The 19675-nt window shown below is 36.5% G+C and overlaps 1 protein-coding gene and 1 non-coding gene across 8 annotated transcripts; one reads left to right on the top strand and one right to left on the bottom strand.

Annotated features, from left to right (window-relative positions):
- Positions 1-5696: 5696 nt before the first annotated feature.
- Positions 5697-9917, bottom strand: LOC109239087 (DNA helicase INO80-like). 7 transcript variants are annotated; one of them, XM_019405608.1, is made up of 8 exons: positions 9279-9916; positions 9048-9156; positions 8885-8965; positions 8599-8771; positions 7076-7174; positions 6761-6840; positions 6100-6141; positions 5697-5976 (listed from the first exon to the last, which is right to left on the bottom strand). In XM_019405608.1, the coding sequence occupies exons 1-5, from the start codon at positions 9563-9565 to the stop codon at positions 7156-7158; spliced, it is 669 nt and encodes a 222-aa protein (XP_019261153.1). In that variant the 5' UTR covers positions 9566-9916; the 3' UTR covers positions 5697-5976; positions 6100-6141; positions 6761-6840; positions 7076-7155. The 7 variants fall into 7 exon arrangements, with proteins under 7 accessions (XP_019261153.1, XP_019261154.1, XP_019261157.1 ...); XM_019405609.1 differs by having other exon boundaries at positions 6100-6136; XM_019405612.1 differs by lacking the exon at positions 6761-6840 and having other exon boundaries at positions 9279-9917.
- Positions 9918-19603: 9686 nt separating this feature from the next.
- Positions 19604-19675, top strand: TRNAE-UUC. Its single transcript has one exon. It is a non-coding gene; the product is annotated as a tRNA-Glu (tRNA).

Genomic DNA, 19675 nt, shown 5'->3' with positions numbered 1-19675 from the left:
CCTCAACCTTTCTTCTATGGTGAATGTTCTTGCAGGATTTTACAAATGTATTAGATGAATGACATGTTTATCAAATGTTTCCATGAGTTGCAATATCTAGAGCTGACATGTTACATTATCAACTTATTGAAGGTTGGATGTTGGAGATGGAAACAAATACATCTTGAAGTGCAACAGTATGCCAATATATGTTTGTCAAAACAACACTGGATTGTTAGGAGAAAGGAAAAAATATACTGGGAGAAAAATCTTCAAAATCAACTGTTGTATCTTACTTGTTAGTAATTCGGATTCTGTACTCTCGATTTAGATTTGTGAGTTAAGCAAGTCCGTACTGGTCGAGGATGTTTTCCATATGGTTGAATTAGGGAGTGCAAAGATTGGTATGTCGTGTTAAGTTTCTTGTTCCTCATCGATTAGCAAATTTTTGAGATTTTTCTTTCTTTATTCTACCTGTCCGGTGAGCCCCAACATATCGTGCATTTGTTCTTGCAAGGCCACTGAGATGATTTCAGGACTATGGACTACACAAATGTAAGTGACATATGAATTATTTCAGTTTTTTCACTCATAAGTTGCATCGCGAGAGGTTGGTATATGTAACTTTTATGTATTGTGTTGCTGGTTTGAGCTTTGAAAATTTGGCATTTGATCTTATATTTTTTCGAAACTTCTGTTTCATGTGTTCATAGTGGTTCAACTAGATACAACTGATAGTGTTGAGATATCCAAGATGTTTGAAGATATGCTTGGAACAATTGAACAGTTTTCTATTCCATTCATTTTCCACATGTAATTTTTTATAACATATTATTTTGCAACCCCTTAACTTTTGATAATGAAAAGATCTAAGGAAAGCCAAAACTAACAGAGAGGACGATTGATGATTAGCTTATAAAAGTATTGAAGGTCATAGAGAGTGACTCTAAGGTTGAGAGCTAAAGTGTCTTTCACCTCGCACACCATTTTACTTGTCAAAAGATAAAATGCTTCTATTCTGGCTATATCTGAGCACCTGTTTTTCCAGGTGTTTTAATTTTGTTAAGAACAATATATCTAGCAAGTCAAGCAGGTACAAATGCAAGTCGACTTTGAAAAGAAGTACTTAACTTCCATATAAGTTTTCAGTCTATTCAGCTGCATCAAAATTCAGCAAATACATAGAAAGAAAGAAGCAGAAAGATACATTTAGCTTTTAATACTTCCCCCCCCCNNAACCATCTCAAAGTCTCAGTACAAGCTTCACAACAGCCCTATAATCAAACCCCAGTAGCTAATTTGTTAAGGACAGCCACCAAAACTGAATGACTCAGTCGGTCTTACTTCCTCAAAAAAAACTCGTTACGACAATTTTCGAACTCTAAAAACCCTGAAAATCAGTTCAAATCGAGCTCAATCTTCAGATTTCACTTCGTTTCAGTGTTTCCAACTAAAAATCTCGAACACCCAATCGATTTTGAACCTCCAATTTTTTTTCAGAATCAAAACCAACCCTAGCTTCTTCTTTTTTCGGTTCAGCTGATTGTAAATTCTGGGTTCAAATCTTCGCATCCGAGATCAATCAGTAATTCAATCTCATAAAATGAAGAAATCACAAATTTCAGAACCAGAATCGACAACGAGAACAAGGAAATCAAAGTTTCAAGTTTCTAAATGAAACGGTGATGAACGAGGCATACGATTTCTGTTTTTAGTCACAAACCAATCGCATGGACAGTAAACATTCCTTTTTTGGTAATTTTTCTTACTCCCTCCTGTCCAAAATAAGTGATTTTTTGGGGTTTTTCACACATATTAAGAAATTCACCTTTTAACATTAATTATCAATTAAATTGATCATATTAACCTTTACTATCTCTTCACATAAACACTCCTAACACATACTCCAACATTAATTACTACAAGGACAATGTAGGGAAAAAATAATTAATTCATTCTTGAAATCTGGAAAAATCACTTATTTTGGACCACAAGAAAAAAGTCAAAAAATCACTTATTTTGGACCGGAGGGAGTATTATTATTACTCCCTCCGTTTTTTGGTCCGTTCAAAAAAGAATGAACCCTTTCTAAATTTGGTAACAATTTAGCTTACACTTACAACTCTACCCTTAGTGAGAGACTTTTATAACCACACAAATGCTGTGCGCCCCATTTGGACTTGTTTAGGACCATAAATTCCAAAAGTCTTCATTTTTTTCTTAAACTCCGTGCCCTGTCAAACAGGTTCACATAAATTGGAACGAAGGGAGTATTATTTTTTTTTTTTGATTTTCAGATTTGTTGATAAACAAAACAAAGACCCAAGGATTGATAGAACAATCCAAAACCTCGGCTTTGATAAGTGATGAACGAGGCATACGATTTCTGTTTTAGTCACAAGCCAGTCGAATGAAGAGTAAACACTCCTTTTTTGGTAATTTTTCTTACTATTATTATTTTTTTTCTTCAGATTTGTTGATAATCAAAACAAAAACCCGAGGATTGATAGAACAATCCAAAACCTCGGCTCTGATACCAAGATGATACGGAATCGTATCGAAAACACGGATATAGCAAAACACGCGGAATTAAAAATAAGAGCTACACCTACAATTAATTGGAAGAACAAGAACCAATTAGAATAAGAAACCTAATTACCTCTATGAACTCAATCAATTGTAACCCTAAGCTATGAACATAAAAGCTAGACCCGCAATTGATTGGAAGAACAAGAACCAATTAGGATATGAAGCCAAATTACCTCTATGAACTCAATCAATTATAACCCTAAGCTATGAAACCTTCAAGAGATTGGCAACTCTTGAAAACCCGGATAAAGTAATTAAGCAATTAAGCATTCACTACTAATTGCTCACCAACTAAGACTAATTTAACACTAATGAAATCAATAAAGAAATTAAAGACATAAACATAAATGCATTAATTAAAAGATAAGGATAAATGGTGAGACTTGCATGTCTTCAAGTTTATCATTCATCAAATCTACCTAATATATAAGCCTTAAGGGCTATTTATACAAGAGTAGTTATTTGGCTACAAATGACCAAAATACCCTTAAGTTTAATCTAAGGAGCTTAGTCAATTATTACAAGTATAGCCTTCTTGATCTTGGCTCCTTTAAAGCACTCCAATGTTATGATGTTGACTTGGAAATAGTGAGGCATGCTCATCCGCCATGTATCAATATGAGCACATGAAACAGAAGTTTTAGAAAAGTAAGATCTAAAAAATATTATGAATATAAATTAATGCAAGAATAAACCGAAGATTCCTATTAAGCACCGGTTGACATACAAATCTAAAGTCTAAACTACTGTAAGCCGCACAAGATTTGAGCAACTATTATGCGAGAAAATTCCCTGCAATTCTAGCATTCGAGGTTTTACACTGAAAACTACAACATAAATTTGGAGCGTACAATATTCAATAACAATTCAAATAAACTATGAGCAAAAAATAGCAATACACTCGCATGCAGTAACATTGAACAGCCATTTCATAGTCCTGAGTCTCCTAACAAATACAAAATTCACGAAACGTCAAACTATAAGAAGAAGTGAAAATGATATGCAAATAACGATACAAATTTTTTTCGAATCAACAAGAAAAATACCATTAAACAAAATTATCAACATAGAAAAAGGAAGAGGAATCTATGTACCATTACTCGTTCCAACCATCTCGGTAGAGAATACCCATCAAAATTTCAGAAAAAAAAAAACTGATAAGAAAAAGGTTTACAATAAGAAAAGAAAGAGAGCTCACTGAGAAATACTGAAGAAGGACCGATTTCGAGGAAACACAATGCAAAGAAGAGCAAAACTCAGTTCAAGAATACTAGGGGGATGTAAGTAAAATTGCTCAATTGTGAGGGATAAAATAACACATGAGTAAATCCAGCCCAATCCTTTCAGCAAGATGTTAAAATTATTATGTTGAGTCTTACGTATTACCCATCGAAGGATAAGTCCAACCCAACAAGGTCTTCATATAGCCCACTTGAATGTCACAACTAATTTTCTATCAAATCACATAATTAAAATTAAAGTACCTTGTTATTTTAATATTTGAAATTTTTTTTATTGGTGAAAATATTTAAAGTTTTACAAGTTCCTAAATATCGCTCAAGGTGCTTCTGAAAGGACGACTCTACTCAAAACGTCTCCTATGATTAGCACATAAGAATTTTCAATGTTCTATGAAAATTGGTATTTACACAAAGCTCAACTCCTATTCACATCACTTGTCCTTTTATTGGTAGATTGGTATCATCATAAGAACTAAGCTCCAACATCATAACATGTACCGATGACTAACTTTGTAAAGTTTTTATCAACTTTGCTGGAAAGGCAAGAAGTATAAACATATCGGCAGACTTCGTAAATATGGGCGGGTACCGAACATTATTTTTCACTAGTTGGTTGCACATTAATTTGCACTCGGTGCAATGTATTCAATAAATTGTTTCAGAGGCAGTACGTACCACACACCTTGCAAATTATTACTGGAGATGCATCAATCATTGTGGGGAGTGTTTTATCCAATTATAGTGCCATCCCCGACGATATATTAATTAGATCCTTCTTGCCAAATTTAACTTCCAGCCCCTTCTGATATTTTCCGAACACGGATCCAAAATCCACGTCTAAATATCTATAAATATATATTTAATTGGAATCCAATGATTATTGTATATTAAACTGAAGTCGCCATAAAAACTTATAAACTCCAAATCATGAATTCATCTCTAAAAACATTGTTACCACTTTGTATTCAAAACCAAAAAACTAGAAAAACGTTAGTTTAAGAAAACAAAACAGAAAAATTCCGACGCCACAATTTTCTTGTGTGGTATCTATTCGACAGAATTTTTGTTAAACGAAATGGTTGGTCGCGAAATTGACCGTTGGCCGAAGCCGAAGCCGAGTCAAGTGACGACGGTGCGAGACTTGCTCTCTTCTCAACTCTTTAAGAGCCAGAAGAAGTGCTTCTCTATATAAGCACAAGAATTTCCTATTCCTATCCAATGAGGGACAAAGTTCCTTAGTAAAAAGGACTAATTCAAAATTTTATTTCCCTTCATTTCTTATCCCACCATTTTCCATTCACACCTCTTTTGTTTTAATTAATAAAACCCAACAAACATGGAGGCAATAAACTTCCTGCTATGATAATCCTTGAGAATCTAGGTTTTGTTGGTAGAGAGTAATGTTTAGCCTCCAGGCCAAAGATGCCACCAAGGAATTGTTTTTCATTAAGGTCTCTTATATAAGCGTAGTCCTCCCTCATTTTTAGACTTGGTAATAATATCGCAGTATAGGAATTAGGAGGCAACACTTCTTCTTGTCAACAATAGCATTCCCATATATTATAAAAAAAATTGAATTTTATCAGTGCTATTTGTGACAGGCTTAGGGAGTGAGTACAATTGCAACACATGATTTGGCATATATATATATATATAGTGGCAACAATGTCCTTCACAAGTGTAGCTTTCCCGGTCATATTTAATATAGTGTAGTTAGTTTTTCAACCATTTAATTTGTTTCTCATTTGATCAAGAATAAGTGAAAGTCATGATAAAAAGAAAATACGGTGAAGAAAGATTGAAACAAATTAACAATATAATGGATATTGCCCTATATTAATGCTTATTTAAGGGGGTTTTTGTATTATCGAGCTAGAGGTACTGTTGTTGACGTTAACAAATATGAATGAGACATACGTTGCTTAAGGGATCTTAGTTGGTTGAGACTACAGAGAAGAGTAGAGCACATTATTACATAAATATAAAAAGATAATTATTTGCCTAAAGAAGTTCACTCATATCTTCTTGCAGTCATTTTCCTCATGAACAATACATCAATGTGCCCAAAACCAATATATATCGTCCACTCCTTTTATTATATACATTATAAGTATATGAATTTCAGTAAATGAAATATCTTGGCCATCGCTATCAAAATAAGGGTAACCTGAAAAAAATTCTTAGTTTATTGAGGAAGCAAAAATTCATTCTCTTCCCTCTTAATATGAGCTGCATGTAGTTTACTATCAAGCAGATCATGCATCTAAAAGACAACAGAACACAGTAATACCTCATAAATCGCAGGGGTCAGTGAATGAATCCATCTCCTACACTAACAATAGATAATAAAACTACTTAGTTTCAGAAGCCACATAACATAAAGAACAACCAAACCGGAAATATCATATTTTAATTATGCAATGGAAATAGAGAGGGAATCAAGAAGCTCAAATATCACAGATATCACAAGTACTGCATCTAATCATCAATAGGTTGACAAACACATAAGAAGGATTGTATTGATACAGATTTCTACTGACCTAGTCGTCAAATGAGACGGAGAGAGAATTAATGAAATTAATTATCTATTCCTTAGTGTTTAAATAGATCTCCAGACAGAGATAGAATGAAAGCTTTCAATTAATGATGAATTTCCGATGAAACGACACTAGTAATGCAGCATTGTCAAAATGTAGGGCACCGTGAAAGAATTATCCACATTAATTCCCTTCTCTCGAAAAGCTTTGCTTTTTCTTATACAAATGAATTTGAAAAGACATCCCCTTTAAAGGGTATGCTGCATTTTCAATGCCATATGTATAGTTACCAAAACATTTTCCAAACGTCCTATGTTTGTGTTCTAAGGATAGATGTTTATATCATAAATCACCTACAGAAGAAGAAATATGGAATATGAAATTATTTAGTTATTTCAGCATATCGTCAAGCACCTTAGTTGTTCTTCCCTTTTAAGTAGAAGTTTTTGTCCAGAGGAAATTCAATGTGCTTAGCGTTGTTACAGTTTGTTTACCTGCGAAAAAGAATTCATAGAAGAGTTTGAACAAAATAACCACATGGACACACAGAACCCACCCAAAACAATTTTGATAAAAAGAGGAAAACTACATGTAAATCAACAATTCAAAATCTTATAAATTGAATTAAGAAGAAAAATAAAGCACAAATTAAAAAATAACTTTACAGAAAAATGAAAATTCTAAATCAATATTCTATAAAAAAAATAGAAGAAAAGATTTACTGCTCACCAAGAAAGAATAGAGGAAAATTTAGCGGAACTCGGAAATCTTCTCTTCCTCCATTTTCAAGCTTTTTGAATCTATTTCGCCTATCTGTGCACAGAAACCCTAAAGGATAAATAAACAAAACAATGAACAAATTTGAGTACATTAGAAAAGGCAGATATAACAAAATGGAAAAGAGCAAACAAACAATAGAAAATCACCAAAGACAAAATACACACAAGGACACTGTAAAACTCAAGGAAAAAATATTTAGTTTGAGAAACTAAATCCACTGATACGAAGAGTGAAAGAATCAAAAAGACCCAAACCAAACTTTCTATTATCACAGATAGATAGAGGTAGATGATTCTGTATGTAGGAGTATTGGATATGGTTTGACCCTTTCAGTAGATGAGATCAGCCACATTAAAGCCTTTGAAGAAAAACACTTAACAATGCTGCTATATTCATCTGCAAGCTCCAACATGTGTGTGAGAGAGAGGGGAAGCAGGAGAAGCAGAGAAAAATCGAAGGGATTAGGTAAATTGGTAAAGGGGTTAGGAATGTTTCAAATTTAAAAAGTACACGTGTTTGCTTAATATAGTACACGCGTCATGAAGATCCATAGCTTCGTACAACTTTTATTACTTTTTGTACCATTGTCAGATGCAGTGTTCGTCCACCCTAAACCACTTATATATAATTTGTAACTGAAGTTTGGCATAGCTATTAAATAGCCTTAATGGCTTATACTCTAATGTTGGCCTATTACTGTAACATTTCTAACATTACTTTCTGAAAAGTTAAATCTGACATTTGAATTGATTAAAGTGCTATTATAGCTTATTACATTGACAGTTGCCAACATATCTTATACTAGTTATAGCGTACGCGCGACGCGCGTGTATAACAACGAAGATAAACTTTTTAAAATAATAGAAAATAGTATATTCATAACATATTTTTATGATATGAAATAAAATTAACAAAAAATTACAAATTCTTAAAAATAATAGATATTTTTAAGTTGGACATAGAGAAGGCCTTTAATCAACTCAACTGGCAATTCTTCATCACAATGCTAAGGAAAATGGCATTTGGTAATAGATGGATCTACTTGATTCCATTAATGATATTGCCTCATCCAAAAACTTATCAGTGGAGTTTAAAGGAAAGAGATTACTCCAGCTATATAAAAATAAAAGACAATTAGCCTTGAGAGTGTGGATTAGGAGTTGATATTCCATCAAAACATCTTCAATTCCTTTCTGTCCAAATACACCAAAAAATATAGGCAGGGAATCACTTTCCAGATCTTCCTGACGGACCTACTAACTTTCCAAGAACTCCATATGGAGCTAACAAACACACTTTTGAATTTACTATCTTTTGTGCTATTTGGATCTACTTGATGCCATAATGATATTGCCTCATCAAAAAGAGAAAGCAAATTCAAGAAATGAGGGAGACATGAAAGAACCAAAAGTGTAGGCAAGTCCACTACTCCTGTATTATGTATAGTAATAACCAAAGCCAAATGAAATTACCGTCGATATAGACGTTTTGGGTTAATATTCTTCCGAAGTACCATTCGCTCTTGTAACCCTCCCCAATATGGAAGAGTTTTTAGATCAGGGCAGAAACGACCAATTTCATCAGCCCAGTTGTTCAAGACTGATGCAGGAGCAACAACTAAAAAGGGACCCCATATATTCTTGTCCTGCAGAGATCAAAGAAGCCAAGTTACTGGACTTCTCAGCCAGAAAGATTTTTGATATGATAATTTACTACAAGACAGTTGATAAATAAAACATGAACAACTAGATCACTTACTTCTGCCAAATGAGCCAAGAAAGCCATGGCCTGGATAGTTTTGCCAAGACCCATCTCATCAGCAAGAATGCCATTTAAACCCTGACAGATAAAGTTGAATGTTATAAGCCAGCCAAGCAAAATCTTAGCAAAAAGATCAACTTTCAGGAAAATGACAACTTACCTGCTCGTAACAATTTACAAGCCACTGGAGGCCTTTCAATTGATACTCTTTAAGAGTACCCTTGAATATGTCTGGTGTCTGTACTGTTGATGCCACAGGCATGGTTGACCTAAAGGTACACCGAAACACAGCGAGTCAGTACCGTCAAAGAGTGGAGCAACAAAATTTGTGCCACTACAATCTCTCAGCAAAAGAACAAAGACGATATCTCAGAGGAGCTTAAAAACTCACGGATGCAATAAGTCTATGTTAGCGGCTGCGGCATCTTGCTGGGAGGGTTCAATTTCAGCAGCTTGCCGCAGCTTCAGACATTCACTATCAAATGCACTTGTCATCATTTTCTGCTTTGAAACTGCATCCTGTGCAGCTTTCAAGGCCTCTTTTCTCAGCTCAGCCTCTTCAGGATCCTCTTCCTCTCCAGGTCTAGCTTCACTGGAACTTAACAACATTTCTTGGTCATTTGTCATTTCATCACCTAAAGTCACAGCCTCAGAGGATAAAGTTGATTTATTTTGCATGAAATAGCGTAAAGTTCAGTTTGAGATAGCAGAAAGTTGAGCCTCTGTTGTTGTCTCTTTGCTTCACGAAGCTCCTGTTCACGCTTCAAAGCTTCTGCAGCTTCTTTTTCCTCCCTTTTCCTTACTTCTGCCTGCAACATTAAAAATTTTACATCTTAGGAAGTCCTCTTGTCAAACAGTCAACAGCAGAAACTCGTGAAGAAGTATGTTCTTTTAGCATATTCAGTCTTCTAGAGGAAACACGACTAAGGACATGCATCTTTATGAGTCCTTAATCCTGATAAATGTACACTTTCTTTTCTCATAAGTGTATCAATACTCCATTGCATAGCTTTAGCAGGTAAACCAACATATAACCCAAAAATATTGGCTGAAAAGAAACTCTTACGGCAACAATATCATCAATCTAACATGTCGTTATCATATAAAATAGGGACAGAACTAGAGAGCCAGAATAGGTGAATATACTTTATCACCTTTCATTACTTCTTCAGGATAGTACAGGCTAAGATGAACATACAATGTGGTAATAGTCTGAAAACCATCAAAACAAAGAGCTGCATCTNGTCATGTCATTTGGGATGTGTGTGTAAAATTTCAGGTCATTCGGACGTGATTTGGTTAGGTTTTTGATCGAAAGCGTATTTTGAAGAAGTTTGGAGTTCTTAGGCTTAAATCCTTGATTAATTCGAGTTTCCGATGTTGTTTTAGGTGGTTTAAGGATTGGTACAAGTTTGAATGAAGTATTAGGTGTTATTGGTGTTTTGGTTGAGGTCCCGGGGGCCTCGGGATGATTTCGGATGGTTGACGGCAAGATTTTGAAGTTAAGAGATTGCAGATTTTTGTTGCTTCTGATATTTTCGCATCTGCGGTGCGGCTAAGGAGACTGCAGAAGCGGATTTTGGTTGGTCCATCAGGTTCCGCAGATGCGCTGGATCTTCCGCAGAAGCGGAAACGCATCTGCGAGTGGAAGACCGCAGATGCAGAAACTTGGTCATTTAATGAAAGTCGCAGATGCGATGATTTGTCCGCAGATGCGGTCCCAGGGCCGCAAATGCGGAAGTAGCTGGGCAGATCATATAAATAGTTGCCTTTGCGAAAATTGGCTATTCTTCCACCATTTTCATCCGGGTTTGGAGCTTTTGAGAGGGGGTTTTGAGGAAATCAAAAGGAAATCACTTGGAGGTAATGTCCTTGACTTCATAACTCGTTTTTATTTGATTAAAGGCCTAATTAATGGTGAGAAATTTGGGAAAAGGGGGTAACTAGGGCTTGAGTTTAAGAGACCTTTAATTGGGGATTTGAGGGGTCATTTGGACTCCGATTTTAGTTTCTTGTTATGTATAGACTCATGAGAGTACGAGGTTTCTGAAAATATAAATTTCACCCGATTCCGAGACGTTAGCTTGAGGGGCATTTTGGTCATTTTACATAAAATCGCGTATTAGCTTTGAATTAAATCGTAGAATCAGTTGCTTCAGATGTTATTTACAATATGCAATTGAATTTAATAGATTTGGGCCATTTGGAGTCGGATACTCGTGGCAAAGGCGTGGTTTCGAGTTGATTTGAGCTTTATTCGAGGTAAATGGCTTGTTTAACCTTGTGTGGGGGACTTTTCCCCTTAGGATTGATATTGTGGTAATTGAAATGCCTCGTACGTGAGGTGACGAGCGCGTACTTGTGTTAATTATTGGAAATTCGGTTTTCTTTAGAAATAGCCTTGAATTGTGTTCTTCCTCCCTTGCTTACACTGTTTGGACATTAAACCTGTTGTAGCTTAGAGAAGCATGTCTACTTGACTAAACTGCTCTATCTGTCTTAACTGTCTTAAACTGTACTACGTGAATCATGCTAGGTTAGGATTACCTACTTCACCTTGATATGAATTTGATTGGATTGAATTTTTTGTTGTTGCTATGTATTTACTTTGGGACTATGGAACGGTATTCTTGGAGATCCCCCTGCACTTTACTTTGGGACTACGGGACGGTATTCCGGAAGCTACCCTGTATGTTTACTTTGGGACTACGGAATTGCATTCCGGGAGATCCCCTGCACATTTATGAGTTGGACTACAGGACTGCACCCGGGAGATCTACTAGACATGATATTTATATTTGGGGACTACAGGACGGTATCCTGGGAGATCCCCGGTTGTTTATCTCGGAGTTGAGTTATGTTCTTTTACTGTGTTTTTCCTTGCCTTGTAATAGTTGTTGCTGTCCTTTATATCTTGTGTTATTTAATTACACTGTCATTTCACACTGTTAAACCTGTATCTTATTTAACCTCAGTAGGGCCCTGACCTTCCTCGTCACTACCCTACCGAGGTTAGGCTTGGCACTTACTAAGTACCGCTGTGGTGTACTCATGCCCTTTCTGCCCATGTTTTTCATGTGCAGATCCAGGTACTGCTGCACAGACTTACCATCCCTGAGGCAGGGAGAGGTTTTGGAGACTTCGAGGTACATCTGTCGCGTCCGCAGACCGAAGATTCTCCATCTTTATTCTATCTTGTAGTATTAGCCCTTCTATCATACTGTTGATGTAGACATTCCGGAGTTAGAGCATTTTTACTATATTTTCCTCAGCTTGTGTTTCCGTGAGTTTTCGGGTTTTGAGATAGTATTGTAGAAGTTTGAGATGTTGTGCTGTATGTGCCGAGTGGCACTTATCATTTCGTTTTCCTTTTTGTTAAATCTTGGTTAAGTTATAATTTCCGCAAGGTTTCGATTGTTTTTCCGCACTTGTTAGGCTTACCTAGTCGTAGGGACTAGGTGCCGTCACGACAGTTCACGGAGGGCGAACTGGGGTCGTGACATCTTCGGGGTGGAGTGGCAGTTGTGTTTTCACAAGGACGGACAATTAAAAGCAAACGGACTTGAGCCAAACAATTCACAACGATAATAAAAGATAAAAGCACGAATCAATTGGCACGAAACAAAATTAAGCACACAAAGAACTAGGTTAAAACTTAATATGAACTAATATCAAGTTTACACTAGTTTAGAATTATCAAAGAAGAAGGAAAAGATTAACAGTTGGAGTTGGACAGAAACTGGACAAAACTAAGTTGCTGAAATTCTGACTTCTGGACTTGTTGCAATCTTATGGAATTGATACTCTGCTCAACCTTTCACCTTAACCAACTGATGCAATTGATATGCAGATGTTCACACAACAGATGCAAAACCTTTCAGTCCATAGTAGAAACAAAGTCAGCAATTTTTGAACCAAACAGAGTAGAAAGAGGGCAGGTTTACTGCTCAAAATACTGCAGATTTTCGACTCAATTTACTGTTCAATTGAGGACCCTTCTCAGTAGATACTAGCAGCTAACTTTGGCTCCCAAACACAGCTCCATAGTGCAGGAACAGTGCTGAAACTTGATCAAGTCTGCAGCTTCTTTCAAGTTCAATCAGTGTAGAAAAACAGCTGTACTAAGATTGTATTCGATTCCTAGAACCTTTCTGAACTTTTAGCTTCAACAACAGAACTCAAACAGAACCACCTTAATCAATCAGCTAACAACCAACTTGTTCCGCAAATTCTAAAGCAAGTTGCAGGTTTCACAATTTCAAGTTGATTCAGCAACAACGTTCAAGAACCGTCACTAACAATCAGCAGCTAACTGGTACAAAACTATGCAACTGAAGCAACAAAGTTTCCCAACAAAATGCAGATTTTCAGCAGCTCAATAGAGGAGAAGCAGAGTAGAATTTGTGGCTCAGTTGTGCAGAACACTTAAACCAAACAACAGCTAATTTAGAGAGCTCAACCAAACTATCCTAACTAGTCCCTGAATGTTAGCAGTTGTCAGGGGCAGAAAATTGTGACTCAAACAGTGCAGTGGTATGGGAAACTCAAGAACAAAATTCAATTCAACAGCTATGAGGATACTCCACAAAATAATTCATTAGCAACTTCGAGTCGACTTATGAATTCAAACTCAATCAATCCCAACAATGAGTCCCAAGTATTTCAGTCTAATACCAATTCCAGAATTCAACCAACAGCAATGAACTACAACTCCAACAACAAGAGAAACTATCAAGTCGAACTCACAAAATCCGTTCAACAATCTCCAAGAAATTTTACAGCAAATAGTTTCAACCAATGGCAGCCTCAAGTCGAACTACGAATTCAGTTCAATACTCAAAAAAGATCAAGCTTAAACTACGTGAGTCGAATTCACGGATTCAAATCGATCGATCCCAAATAATAGTAATGAAGTTCAGTCTTCTATTCGATTAATCAATCACAAATCCCTCAGAATCCAAAAAATGACACAAGTTTAAGCATAGAGAAATCAGACCTGATGCGTCGAGGAGTGCGTAGGCTACGCAACAGCTTCAGGCACTCAACTCCAGAAATTTGAAGCTGTTCTTCGAGCTTCAGCACCAGAAATTCGATTGTCGAGCAATCCTCAAACAAATAAACCCCAAGCTTCAGCCACAACTTCTCGACACCAATTGGAATAAAACCCCAAAACCAATTTGTTCAGACACTCACGAAAACAACGAACCCTAGGTCGTCTTCTCCGGTAACCCGCTTAGCAACTTTGAACCAAAACCCTATTAAATCAGTTTCAATCAAGCTAATCCTTCCGATTTAGCTTTGGTATTAATGTCTCGAACAAGAATCAGTTACACCTAGTCGATTTCGAGCCCAAATTTAGATTTCAAATGAAACCTAGCTTATTCGATGAGCTCGGCAATGGCGGGGTTCAAATTGTGCTCAGATTCAATGGTAACTCCGAATTTTCAGCTCAAATCAGCAGATCAAACTCAGATAATGAAGGAATCAGAATTTTCGGAATAAAAATCCTTAGAGGGAACAAGATTCGATATTTTTCTGCAGAATACACACAAAACAGTAACAATAACGGATGAACAGCGATCTTTCTATTTTTGGAATTTTCGATTTTGTTTTTTAATTTTCTGACTTGTTGATAATCAAAACAAAGATCTTGATAGAACAATCCAAAACCTCTCTGATAACAAGATGGTAGGAACAAAAACATGGATATAGCAAAATACACAGAATGAACAATAAGACAATTGATTGGAACAATAACAACCAATTAGGATATGAAGCCTAATTATTTTGGTGAAGTCAATCAATTGTACCCCTAAGCTATGAACATTTGAGCTATAAGCTATGAACATAAGATCTAGACCTACAATATATGAAGCCTAATTAGCTCTATGAACTCAATCAATTGTAGCGCTAAGCTAATTTTAAGGAGTTTAGTCAATTATTACAAGTATAACCTTATTAATCTTGACTCATTTAAAGCACTCCAATGCTATGATGTTGACTTGGAAATTGTTAGGCATTCTCATCCGGCATATATCAGTGTGTGGGAGTGCGCCGTAGTAATTATGATTTAGTCAATTCCATGGAACTTCGTAGCCATCTTATCCGAATATTTTTTTCTATACTCTATGTGTTAGAGCACTTGAGCTATGATTTACTAAATCATATTTAGGCTATATGTTGGTACTATTGGGACCCACTGTCATTCTTCGCCGTTGAGTTATTTGCTTAGATGCAGTTATGTACTCGGTCACATTCATCATGACGTATCATATCTCAGTCTATATTATCATATATTATCACATATCGTATCACTAATTAGGGCTGCTTAGCATGAGTATTGTGAGCCTGAGTGACTGGAGAGATTATTGACTGAGTGAGGTTGAGGGCCTACTGTGAGTGATATTTATGGAATCGGGATGTACGCTGCAGCAGGCTTTATTGATTATTTTCATTATTTGGCTTATTATAGTGCTTGGGCTGGATCTGCCCCTCCGAGTCTGCACATCCACAATGAACGCAGATGCTATTGATTTATTTGTATTGGGCTGAATCTGCCCTGGATTTATTTACATTTGGGCTGGATCTGCCCTGTATTGTGTTGAGTTTTATTCCTCAACCTGAAAAGGCATGTCTAAATTCTTGTACCGTTACCTGTAGATTATGAATTTTTGAGATATCACTCTCATTTTTTTTGTAACTTTCCGTACTGTTAATGTTGTATGTGGTTGTGATACTCGAACCTGTCACTACTTTCAGTCCAAATGTTATATTTTTTATTGATTGAGTTGGTTGTACTCACGCTACACCCTGCACTTCGTGTGCAGATCCAGGTGTTTCCGGTCATGGCGGTTGCTCATTCTTAGAGCTCAGTCACTCAAAGATTATCGAGGTAGCTGCCCTGGAATCCGCAAGCCTTGACTCTCCCTCATATCCCTCAGTTTTACTTGTTCAGTTTCTGTTTCTTAGGCATTGCTTCAGACTTTGTATTTGTATAGATGCTCATGTACCAGTGGATCCCCGAATTTTGGAAAAACTACTGTATTGAGTTATGACATTTTATCCAGTTTTATGAGAATTTTACTTATTTAAAACCTGTTTTAGCATATTCTAAATTTGAAAGTGTTGGAAGAGTCTAAGTCGCCGGCTTGCCTAGTAACATGATAGGCGCCATCACGACAGGTTGAGTTTTGGGTCGTGACAAGTTGGTATCAGAGCCTAGGTTACATAGGTCTCACGATTCATGAGCAGGTTTAGTAGTGTCTTGTGGATCGGTACGAGATGTCTGTACTTATCTTCGAGAGGTTGTCGAACCCTTAGGAGAACTTCACATTCTTGTATTCTTGTCGTGCAGATTTGTTGATTCCGGGAACTAAACTTCTGTTATTCTATTCTCTCTTAGATGTGAGGACACGTGCTACCAAATAGAACGGATAGCCACCAATTCCACCAACTAGGGCCACGAAAGGTCAGGATTGATAGGGGCAGAGGTGCAGCTCGTACAGCAGCTAGAGCAGCACCTGCAGATCCACCAGTTGCTCCAGCTTAGGAGCAAGTTCTAGATGTGGTTGAGCCAGTGGGGCCAGCTTAGGCACCAGCTGTGCCTATTGTGATTCCAGACCTTCGAGAGGCTTTGGCTCAGATTTTGACTATATGCACTAGCCTTGCTCAAGCGGTTTGTGTAGGTAACTTACGATTCCTTATTCCACCGTAAATCTTGAAATACATATTTGCATTTTTGTATACTAGTAGTAAAAAGAATATTACAGATTGAAGGTTTAAAAGGTCATCCAACTATTAATGGGTATTTTAGTATTTTAACGTTCACTTTGTAGCTTCCCACTTATGATATAGTATGATGACTTGAGTTTAAGTTATATATATATTAATATAAAAAATCTGTTACATTATCAGGTCATTCAAATAATATCTACATGAACTAATTTCTATGAATTACTTGCTATAATAATAGTTAGGTGATTGATACAAAAAAAAAACTTTAATAGCAAATATATAACTTAAACTCATCTTATTTTCACCACGTTATTGCGACTTTCTGTTATTATATGATAATGAACAGAAATTTTAAAATTGTACTAGTATGGAACAAAAACTAAAATATCAAAACAAGAAAAAGCAACGTGAAATTATAGATTGTCATCTGAAATAAATACTATCTACTAGCTGACGTATTTCAAATTCTAAATTGTAAACATCTTTCCTCATCTTGCATTCCTAATACCCAGCAAAGGAGAAAGAGAAAGGCATTTCTCTTTGTTAGCTCTAGTTCTTTTTTGTTTTTTGCTGTATTTTTTTTTGGGGTGTAAAGAAAAATATTATTAATTTCCAACCAACCAAATATACATTCAATCAATCTGTACAAACTAGAGGAAAAGTTCCTTCTAGCCGCAAAATTCTCCTATCTATCACTCCCTATCTTTGTGTGCTATACAATTCCTACGTCCATTTCCTACTATCTCTCCCCTCTCTTCTAATGTTTTGCATACCATCTCACTTTACATTCTTGTTGAATCTGTTTACATACCACCATTGGACTTGGTACTTTGCTGTCCCATATAGAATAAGAAATTGTGTTTTGGGACATCTAATTCCAAGTCCATCTAGCCCAAGGCCGATCATTCATCTCCCCTTTCCTCCTTTGGTATCGGTTTTGTATAGAATACCTTCCTCCTAATTGTTGCCATTCATTCCGCATATATCCTCCCTTGAACTTTTCCATTACATTGCAAATTCTATTCCAGTACCAACTGCAATCAGTTTGTGGCAAGTATTGTTTCCAGCAGGCCCCTTTGATGTATATGTGATCCACCCACTTCACTCATAGGTTGTTTGACTTTTAAGCAATATTTCATACATACTTTGCAATTGCTGCCTCATTTCATACCATATCAATTATCCCTAGTTCTCTGTCGTGTTTTGGTCTATACACAATATCACATGCAATCAATGGAGCTTTATTTGTCTGTTCTCTCCCATCCCACAGGAAGTTTCTGTATATTGCACTAAGCTTTTTCAAGACAACCTTAGGTAGGATGAAAATTGATGACCAATATGTATGTACATGTAGAAGAACTGAGTTAATTAGCTGAACTCTACCAGTATATGAAAGGTTTCTCGAGCTCTATGTCTTTATTCTAGCAGATTTTGTCTATTCAAACTTCACAGTCCATGATAGATAATTTCTTTGATAAGATTGGTACCCCCAAGTATCGAAATGGCAATGTCCCTCTCTGATAGCCAGTTGCCTCACATAAGTCTTCTAGTACTTGGTTTGACATGTTAGCGCTGAATATATTGGACTTTCCTACATTAGTGCTCAATCCTGAAGCATTTGAAAAAGACTGCATACCTCTTAACATCAACATTACTGATTGATAATTGCCTTTGCAGAATAGCAATATATCATCCGCAAAGCATAAGTGATTCAGCTTTAACCCTCTGCACTTAGTGTGATAGCCAAAATCCCTCATATTAGCTACTTTATTCAAGATTCTAGTAAGATACTCCATGCAGACTACAAATATCAGGGGTGATATTGGATCACCCTGTCGTAAACCTCTCTTCCTTGTTATACTCCCATATAGCCCTCCATTAATTGCAATGCTATATTGAGTAGTAGTTATACATGCCATGATCTATTTAATGAATCTCTGAGGAAAATTCATTGCATGGAGCATTTCTTCCACAAAAAATCATTCTACAGTATCATATGCCTTTTTGAGATCAATCTTGATCAAACAACTCTGAGTAGCGTTCTTCCTGTTGTACAATCTTACCAAATCCTAGCAAATCAGAATATTTTGGACTATGGTTCTCCCTGCAACAAATGCACTTTGGTTTGCAGAAATCAATGCAGGCAGTACCAATATAAGCCTGTTACATAGCATTTTAGATATCACCTTGTATATTGTATTACACCCTGCAATAAGCCTGTAATCTCCCACACTTGTAGCATGAGAGCTCTTAGGTATAATGGCTATCACCGTTTGATTCAGCACTCTTAACATTTTCCCTGTTCTGAAGAATTCCATTATAGCATCCACCACATCTCTCCCCACCACTTTCCAACTATCTTTGAAAAACTTGCTTCCATGGCCATATGGACCTGGTGATTTTCTCCATTGATTGCCCACAAAGCTATTTTAACCTCTCTTTTTGTAAACTCTTCTTATAAAATTCTCCTTTGAGTTTCTATTACTATTGGCCCTTGGCAAATCAAGCTACTATTGGCATGCTCCCTTTCCTTTTTGTTAGTCCCCAACAAGGTAGTGTAGAAGTCAATAAGACTTAGCAATTTCATGCATCTCTGTTCTATTGACTCCTTGTGCATTAGTTATGGAAAAGACTATGTTCATATTCCTTCTGGCCTTCATCATACCGCAAAAGAATTTAGTGTTTAGGTCCTGTTCTCCTGTGCTTCCAGACATGCTGAGCTCCACATATTCTTGTACAGTCAATAGTTCAAGATCCCTCTTACTAACTGGAATCAAAGAATTAGTAGATCTGTTCCGCCCAAAATGGGAATGGGCTAGGGTTATGAACTTATAATCTGATGATCGAGTCGATTCCATGATTATAAGTTCATTCCATACCGGACCAAATAGGTTCAAGAGATGAGAGAATTAAGGATACCCACCAGAAAGACTAATCCAATCCATAAGGATGAAGCTGAGGTATATGAAGAATGGCTTTTTGGTCCCTTTCGTCCAGTGGTTAGGACATCGTCTTTTCATGTCGAAGACACGGGTTCGATTCCCGTAAGGGATA

This window comes from Nicotiana attenuata, unplaced genomic scaffold (genome assembly GCF_001879085.1).
Source record: "Nicotiana attenuata strain UT unplaced genomic scaffold, NIATTr2, whole genome shotgun sequence".
Taxonomy (NCBI): domain Eukaryota; kingdom Viridiplantae; phylum Streptophyta; class Magnoliopsida; order Solanales; family Solanaceae; genus Nicotiana; species Nicotiana attenuata.
Note: the sequence above shows the minus strand (reverse complement) of the source record. Positions and strands in the feature narration are given on the sequence as shown.

What these genes read in the sequence shown, in the direction of transcription:
- LOC109239087 (XM_019405610.1), bottom strand. Translation starts at nt 9,565, where the DNA reads ATGCAAAATAAATCAACTTTATCCTCTGAGGCTGTGACTTTAGGTGAT. An exon ending in AACATAGACTTATTGCATCC is followed by an intron (nt 9,157 to 9,278) that starts GTGAGTTTTTAA and finishes GTGTACCTTTAG; the next exon opens with GTCAACCATGCCTGTGGCAT. An exon ending in TCTTGGCTCATTTGGCAGAA is followed by an intron (nt 8,772 to 8,884) that starts GTAAGTGATCTA and finishes TGATCTCTGCAG; the next exon opens with GACAAGAATATATGGGGTCC.